This window comes from Arvicanthis niloticus, chromosome 30 (assembly GCF_011762505.2).
Source record: "Arvicanthis niloticus isolate mArvNil1 chromosome 30, mArvNil1.pat.X, whole genome shotgun sequence".
Classification (NCBI taxonomy): Eukaryota; Metazoa; Chordata; class Mammalia; order Rodentia; family Muridae; genus Arvicanthis; species Arvicanthis niloticus.
Genome location: NC_133438.1, coordinates 5,436,381 through 5,444,751, shown reverse-complemented (window position 1 = coordinate 5,444,751; position 8,371 = coordinate 5,436,381). Strand labels below are relative to the sequence as shown.

Sequence of the window (8,371 nt, the reverse complement as noted above, 5' to 3'; positions counted from 1 at the left end):
TGTACGGATTAGACTGAGGCCTACTTGAGTCTTACAGGACTCAATGAGCAAACATTACAAATACAACCTGCATTGGGATCCATCTGCCTACCTATCAAGGTACAGGAGACATTAAAGCATGGTGCCATAGAACTGTTTTAAAAACAATTTTAAAGGAGTTGAAGGAGTTATGCATATGGGTATCTGGCTGTGCATATGTGTACCACATGTGTACTTGGTGCCCTGGAGCCAAAGTCCCCTGAAACTGGATGTAGTTACATACAGCCACTGACTGCCACATAGATGCTGAGAATGCAAACCCGGGACCTTGGGAAGCAGCCTGCTCTTCTTAACTGCTGAGTCATCTCTCCAGGACTGTAATTTCACACTTAGAAGCAGGAGGATCAGGAGTTCAAGGTCATCTTCAGCCACATAGTTTGAGGTCAGCTGGACTTTGTCTTTAAAAAAAAAAAAAAAAAAAAAAAAAGCAGGACGTGGAGCCTGATAATGGTGGGAACATAGACTTTGTTCAAGGAGTATACAGTGTTGACCTTAGAGGACATAGAGAGAGAGATCACACTGGGGTCTACAACTCCCCAAAGTCCTTCCCTTTTCTGTCTCTGTCTCTTTTATCCTCTGCCACCACCCCCCCACACACACACACTCACACACACACACACTCACATACCCCACAGTCTGTTCCCATCTAAGCCCAGCATCTTTTCCTGTGAATACTTGGACCCCTGACAGTACTTATTTCTCTTTGTCCCCCTGTCTCTACATCTTTCTTTGCATTTCTGTCTCCTCATCCCATCTGGTTGGTTGTCTCCTATCCCTGTCTGCCCCTTTCAGCTCTTTTTTTTTTGGGGGGGGGGTGAGGGGGCGTTCTCACATAGTCTAGGCTGTCCTCAAACTCACTTTATAGCTGGGATGGCCTTAAACTCTTAATCCTCCCCATCCCTCACTCCCTCCTCCTCTCCTCCGCCCTGCCTCTGATACTCTGCATCTTCCCATCTACAAATTTGTATGTTACACTTCTCTTTGTGTCTCCATCTCTGCTTGTCTACTGGTTCTGTATCTCTCTCCATCCTTGCCTCCATCCTTCAGGCATCCCTCTCCTCCAGCATCCCTCCACCCATCCGTACATCCCTCCACCTATCCCTGCATCTTCCCACCTCCTCCCCGTCCGTCCAGCTTCCAGGCCCGCCCCCTGCCACTCCCCCTCCCCCCCCCTGAAAGGGTTAACTGTGGGGAAGGGCCGGGAGTCCCCGGATGGTGATGTCAGCGTGCCGGAGAGAAAGGACGAGGTGGCGGGGGGAGGCGGAGAGGAGGAGGAGGCGGAGGAGAGAGGGCGCGTGGGGGGGCGGGGGGGATCTCGGCCTGCAGCATCCGCCGGCCCCGCACTTCAGACCCCCCCTGCAGGGGGAGGCACAGGAAGGGGGGGGCCGGCCAGGGACGGGCTGGGGAGGGGGGGCCGCGTAGCCCCCCCCGCCATGCTTATTCCAGGGGCCTGACCCCCCCGGCAGCCCCCCCTCCCCCAGCTCTGCGGCCCACCGACTGGGGGGGCCAGCCCAGCCCCCTGGGGACCCCCGGAGAAGTGGGGAGCAACCGGGGGGGCCGGGACGGAGGTGTCGCCGGCCCCCACCGGAGGAACGGGGCGACGGGCCGCAGGGGGGGCGGCCGGGGGACCGGTCGGGCCGGGACCAAGGGCACCATGTCGTCCGGGTCCAAGGAAGGTGGCGGGGGCTCCCCCGCCTACCACCTCCCACACCCACACCCACCCCAGCACGCCCAATATGTGGGCCCCTATCGGCTGGAAAAGACGCTGGGCAAAGGACAGACAGGTGAGCCTAGAACCTAAGCGGACACCTGGGGCGGGGGCGGGGTGCAGGAAGGGGCAGAGGGCGGGACCATGGATATTTAAAGGGCAGACCCCTGGGTCCTTCATAGAAGAGGGGTTTGGTTCCAAATGCACACGGTGTATGGAGTAGAGTCTGACGCTGAGGCCTCGAGAGGGCAGGGGTCTGGGACTTCTGAGTCCGAGGGAGAAGTAGGGGTCTGGACTACTGTAGCTTAAATAACCCTATTGGGGCAGATATTGGAGGGGCTTCAGGAAGCTGTGGGGAAGTAGGCCCGTTGCGGGTGTGGGGCCCGGGCTAATTCTGCAAGCTGAGGCAGGCGGGTGCTGCAGTACAGCCGCAGGCAGGGTGGAGGTGCAGGCTGGGTGGAGGTGCGTCCATCCCGAGAGAGAGGCTGCTTTCCTGTCCCTCTTCTCATGCTCAAAAGGGGCCACTTGCGCTCTGGGCAGCGAGCTGGAGCCCTGGGGTGTGAGGTCGACTACATTCTCCCCATTCTGCAGTGTGGAAATAGAATGGAGAGGTGGACTGTAGAAAGCTCAGCTCCCAGCCAGGAGTGGTCCTGGAAAGCAGAGTTATCTTTGATTGATGCTAAAAGCTGAAGGTGGCCACAACCACCTCCTTCTAGGCAGGGGGTCGAGGAGAACTGGGAGGCCACCTCCAGTATTCCAGGCTGTGGGTTCTGGGTCCCTATGAAGTTGAGCTCTGGCCTGAGATAGGAAAGGGAGGTCAGTCCTTTATATCCTGGTAGTAAGAGTGTGACGTGTTGTTGACCTCAATTTGAGAACTATGGAAAGAGGAGGGTCAGGAACCTGCACTCCTGGGTCTGAGGGAGGAGGGCTGGGGCCAAGACTCCTGGGCCTAAGGAAAGAGGGATGAGATCTGGATTCCTGGGACTGAAAAGAAGAGAATGTGCATAGCTGAGATCTGGACTCTGAGGAGTGGTCAGGGAAAATGCATGCTTTTTGACCATGGCAGCTATTTTTTTAAGAGTTAAAAAAAAAAAAAAAAAAAAGATAATTGAAGGGTTGGGTTTTGGAAGGTGAGGATGGGGAGGCTTGGGAAAGAAGAAAAATTGAGAGTGTATTTTGTGAGATTATAGGGCTTCTGAAATCTGAAAGGAAAGATGAAGTTGAGCAGACATACCAGAAGGCCAGAGAGTCAGAATGAAAAACCAGGGGAGGCTGGTGGAGGGGGTAGGCAGAGGGTGGACAGTCAGAAGGACCAAAAGTGGGCAACATGAATGGTAAAAGGAGTTGTGTTTTGTAGGAATGGCAGTTGTTGGTTACCAGTTCAAATGCAGAAATTCAGGAAGAAATGGGCAGCCAAGCAGGGGGTGGGGGTGTGTTGACAACTTAAGAGCAGGGAAAACTCCAGAAGAACACTCCATATTTCAAATCCAATCTCCAGGTCTAGTTAAACTTGGGGTCCACTGCATCACGGGTCAGAAGGTCGCTGTCAAGATTGTGAACAGGGAGAAGCTGTCGGAATCGGTGCTGATGAAGGTGGGTGTTTGTGTGTGTGTGTGTGCGCGCGCACGCATGCGTGAACATAAGTATGCGTGTGTAGCAGGGCTGTCCTTAGGTGCAGAAGGAAAGGTAGGGAGGTCATGCCGACCCTTTCTCGTGTCCTTGGCCCCTCAGGTGGAGAGGGAAATTGCTATCCTGAAGCTCATTGAACACCCGCACGTGCTCAAGCTCCACGACGTCTACGAGAACAAGAAATATTTGTAGGTATTTATAGACGCGCAGCCCCTCATCCTCCCTCCCCGTGGTGTAGAGACCTTTCCAGAAACAGGACCTAGTTAGTGTATCCTGGCAGAACTCAAGCTTCTGGGCTAGAGCTGTAACTCGGCTGTGGCAGCACACATGGATCGTCAGCTCTCTTAAGCGGAGGCAGAACTGTCAAAAGTTCAAGGTCACCCTCAGCTACACTGTCGTGTTGGAGGCCAGAATAGGCTACTTGTAACCAATCTTTTAAACAGGGGAGAGGGGGAGAAAGAAAGAAAAAAGTAAGACAGAAATTTCTTTTTTAAACTTTTAGGTCGGGTCACTGAATGCCCAGTCCTTCCCTTGGGTCCAAGAACACCCCTCCCCCCATCTACACTCCCCTGATACTACTAATCGTACAACAGAGTAGAGTAGTCATGGGTGCAGAACAGAGGCTCAGCCTCTTGCTGCTATCTTTCTGTCTCAGCCTCCTGAGTAACTGGGGTTACCATCCTGTACCACCAAACCCACCTAGCTGCCTCTTTCTTCCTAAGGCAGTTAGGGTTACATTAGCCTAGAAGGACCCTTTCAAATTCCCACTCTGGGACATCTGAGGTCTCTCCTATCGCAACATCACTTCCGATGCCAAGGCTGGCCACCCCAATAGTAGGCCTCCTCTGGAGTCCTGTGTCAGTATCACAAAGTCCATTACCGTCCAGTGACAATGGGGGTAGGGTCAGCTGTCTGGTCTTCAGAGAATGACTCTTTGTGCACACTCTGGTGGCCCAAAGAACAGCTGGAGTGGACAACAGAAGAGGGGACCAGCCTCACAGTCCCCTTCACCACTCCCCAACCTGCCCAGGGTATAGGTTAAAGCCACTACTCCAACATCCATCAGATTGGTAGAATAGGTTTCCACAAGCTGGAAGCAGCGTGCAGCTCCAGGTCCTCATGGGAGTTGTAGTTCTTAGGCTTCCCAGGTGTGGAGGCAAGGAGAAGCCATTGTCTCCACAATTGATGGTTACCATTCCCACTCCACCATCAAAGCTGAGAAAGGACTCATGAGAGTTTGTGCTTCACATGGGAATCTAGCTGGCCAACAGCTCAAAAATCAAGATTTTGTTTCCTGGGAGCTGATAGGAACTGGAGGTTTAATTTTTCAGAGCCTGATGGGATTTGGGGTCTCTAGAATCCAGGTGGCTGATGGGAATTGGGACTGTCTATGTCCCAGAGGCTTATGGGAATTGGAAGGGTTTTCGTTTTTGTTTTTTAAAGTTCTTTAAATTGATGAGAGTTGCAATTTATCTTTGGTGTATACTGTAATTGTCACTGCCTGAAAGTGAATGAGAACTTGGATTTGTCCACAGGCTAGTGAGAATTAGACGCTGTAGGTGGGGGATGTGCTAATGGAGTAGGGTCTTTATTTCCCAGGGTTCAGTGGGGACTATGGTTTCTGACCTCAGGTGCCAATGGGTTGCATTATCTCCAAAAACAACCAAGAGTTTCCTTGGGAATCAGTGCCACACGGGACTAGTGGGAATTGAGTTTTGGTTTCCTAGAGACACGTGGATATAGGAATCACTTCTCTTGGAGGCTTGTGGCAACTGGAATCTCTTTCCCAGGGACTGCAGTTGAAATTTCTTTCTTGCACAGACTAGTGGGAATTGGGGCTTCACCGTCTTCAGAAAAGGGATAGCAGGCCTCGGCCCTTCGCATGCCCCTTCCAGCCGTCTGCCCCGTCTGTGTCTTTCAGATACTTGGTTCTTGAGCACGTTTCTGGTGGTGAGCTGTTCGACTACCTGGTAAAAAAAGGGAGACTGACACCCAAGGAGGCCCGGAAGTTCTTCCGCCAGATCGTGTCAGCGCTGGACTTCTGCCATAGCTACTCCATCTGGTGAGGGGACAGCTGCAGGGGGAGATGACTGAAGGTGGCCCAGGAGGCTGGTTGCTGCAGCCACATGAAGGGCTGAGCAGAAACCAGTGTGGTTAGCCCTCAGCCTTAACTTATTTAAAATTCCTGGTATTGTAACTCAGACCATACAATTTACCCTTTTGAAAAAGTGTACAATTTAATGGTTTTAAATACGTTTTCAGTCTTGTGCATGGTTACTATGTAATTTTAGAACTTTCTTTTAAGTGTGTGTGTGTGTGTGTGTGTGTGTGTGTGTGTGTGTGTGTGTGTGTTTGGGCTTTGGCATGCTAGGCAAGCACTACCATTTGCAATACATCCCCAACTTTTTTTTTTCCTGTTTCTTTGTGTGTGTGAGAGAGAAACCACGTTTCTTTTTTCTTTTTCTTTTGGTTTTTTTTTTTTTATTATTTTTATTTTTTTTTTTTTATTTTTTTTTTTTTTTGGTTTTTAGAGACAGGGTTTCTCTGTGTAGCCCTGGCTGTCCTGGAACTCACTCTGTAGACCAGGCTGGCCTCAAACTCGGAAATCCACCTGCCTCTGCTTCCCAAGTGCTGGGATTAAAGGCGTACGCCACAGAAACCATGTTTCTTAAAGCTCCTCTCTATGTAGACTAGGCTGCCCTCACACTCATTGCAATCCTCCTGCCTCAGCCTCCTGTTTACTCACATTACAGGTGTGCACCACCACACACAGCTCTAGCTCTGTATTTGGTGTTTTGTACATTTTATTTTTTTTATTGGTGTGTGTTTAAGAGAGTGTGCACATATGTGTGCAACAGTGTGCATGTGGAGGTCATAGGACAACTTTTAGGAACCTGTTCTGTCCACTTATGGGTCCTAGGGATCAAACTGAGGTCATCAGGCCCGGAGGCAAGTGGCTCCCTGCCTCCCCCATCCATCTTGTTTTGTTTTGTTTTGGTTTGGTTTGTTTTGGTTTGGTTTGTTTTGTTTTGTTTTGGTTTGGTTTGGTTTGGTTTTTCGAGACAGGGTTTCTCTGTGTAGCCCTGGCTGTCCTGGAACTCACTCTGTAGACCAGGCTGTCCTCGAACTCAGAAATCCGCCTGCCTCTGCCTCCCTAGTGCTGGGATTAAAGGGGTGCGCCACCACCGCCCGGCTCCCCCATCCATCTTGCCAGCACTTCTTTGCTGCTTAAAACTAAGTCAAGGTCACTATAGTTCTATTCGATGGTGACTTCTAGAAGCTATACAGTTTTATCTCTTGCATTTAAACCTGGGTCCCTTTCGAGTTAATAATTGTGTTTGGGATGAGGTAGGAGTCGCAGTTCGTGCTTATGACGTGAATATCCCTACAGAGAAATACTTCTTTTCCTCAATGACCTGCCTTTAACCTGGACAAGATATGATGTATGTAGCATTTAAGGTGAGGGGTATATACCTATAATCCTAGCACCTAGGAAACAGAGGCAGGAGCTCCATTGAGAGTTTGACAGCAGCAAGGTCTATATAAGGAATTCTAGCCCAGCCAGGGCAACATAGAAAGACCCTATCTTTAAAAATAAAAGGCAGTGTGGCTAAAGTGATTTCTCAGTGGCTAAAACATGTAATACAGAGGATCCAAGACCCGTATCTAAAGCCTCAGAACTGCTGTAAGTCTAGCCCAGGATCCAGGAAGATGAAATACCTCTGGCTTCACTTCACTAGACGCCTGCAATCACGTGCACATTCACACACACACACACACACACACACACACACACACACGGGGGGGGGGGGAAGAGAGAGAGAGAGAGAGAGAGAGAGAGAGAGAGAGAGAGAGAGAGAGAAATGGTAAATCTTTTAAACAGGCTACTGAACTCAGATTATTTAAATTGAGTTCAACACCTTTTTGAGCAGCCAGGGAATCAAGCTCTGACATTGTAGACTATATCGCCTGTAAGGGACAGTAGTCAGCATAGTGTGTGTGACCCACTTACTGACCACTCAAAATAGAAACTACACAATTCTACAGCCCCGTTTCCCTCCAGATTTGACCCTTAAATCTTGAGTTTGGTCAAGAATAGAAAGGTCCTGAATCAGTTGTCTGCTTTGAGTGGCAAGGTTTTATTTATTTTTTATTTATTTATTTAAAAAAAAAAAAAAAAAGCTTGAAGCCTGTTGTGGCATTCACCTGTAATCCCAGCATTCAAGAGGGAGAAACAGGTAGATCTTTAAAAAGTTTTAAAAATTACTTGATAGGCACTCCTATAGTAATAATAGCTGGGCATGGTGGTACATGCCTTTCATTATTGTACTTGAGCGGCAGAGGCAGTCAGATCTCTGAGTTCGAGGTCACTGTGGTTTACAGAACGAGTCCCAGGACAGCTTAAACAGAGAAACTGTTTGGAGGGGGAGACTTGATATGGAAGTATTTTTATATTTCTTGGAGGTAGTAAGACAGAATCTTCCAGTGCAGCCCAGGTTGGCCTGGAACTCATATCAATCCTTCTGCTTCAGCCTCCAGAATGCTCAGATTAATACATGAGCCACACTATACCTTGCCATATTTTTATATTTCTCTTTAAAAAAAAAACAAAAACATTTATTTATATACCGAGGAAGGGGTGCAGGTTCCATGACACACATGATGAGGTCAGAAGACAACTTTTGGGTTCTTCCTGTGTGTGGCTTCTAGAGGTCAACATTAGGTTCCAGGGCAGCCCAAGGCACCATAGGGAGACCCTGTCTTAGTAAATGAATAAGTAGATCTGAAGTCGGGGCTGCAGAGATGGCTCAGAGGTTGTGAGCACTAGCTGCTCTTTAAGAAGACCTCGGTCCAGTTTTCCATCCCTATATAGTAGCTGACAGTCACAACTCCATTTCCAGGAGATCCAGCAGCCCCTCTGACCTCTTCAGGCACCAGGCATCTCGCTGCATGGTGCCAATACACATATAGGCAAAATATTCATTCACATAAAAT

General features: G+C 49.5%; 1 protein-coding gene across 1 annotated transcript in view; it reads left to right on the top strand.

Moving 5' to 3' along the window:
• The first annotated feature begins 1,489 nt into the window (after positions 1 to 1,489).
• The window catches only part of Brsk1 (BR serine/threonine kinase 1), a 24,743-nt gene continuing 17,861 nt past the window's right edge, over positions 1,490 to 8,371 (top strand). The window contains exons 1-4 of the mRNA XM_076927681.1: positions 1,490 to 1,823; positions 3,246 to 3,340; positions 3,479 to 3,564; positions 5,298 to 5,438. Of these exons, the coding sequence (XP_076783796.1) occupies positions 1,694 to 1,823; positions 3,246 to 3,340; positions 3,479 to 3,564; positions 5,298 to 5,438 (452 nt within the window). The 5' untranslated portion in view covers positions 1,490 to 1,693. The remainder of the gene's footprint in view (positions 1,824 to 3,245; positions 3,341 to 3,478; positions 3,565 to 5,297; positions 5,439 to 8,371) is intronic.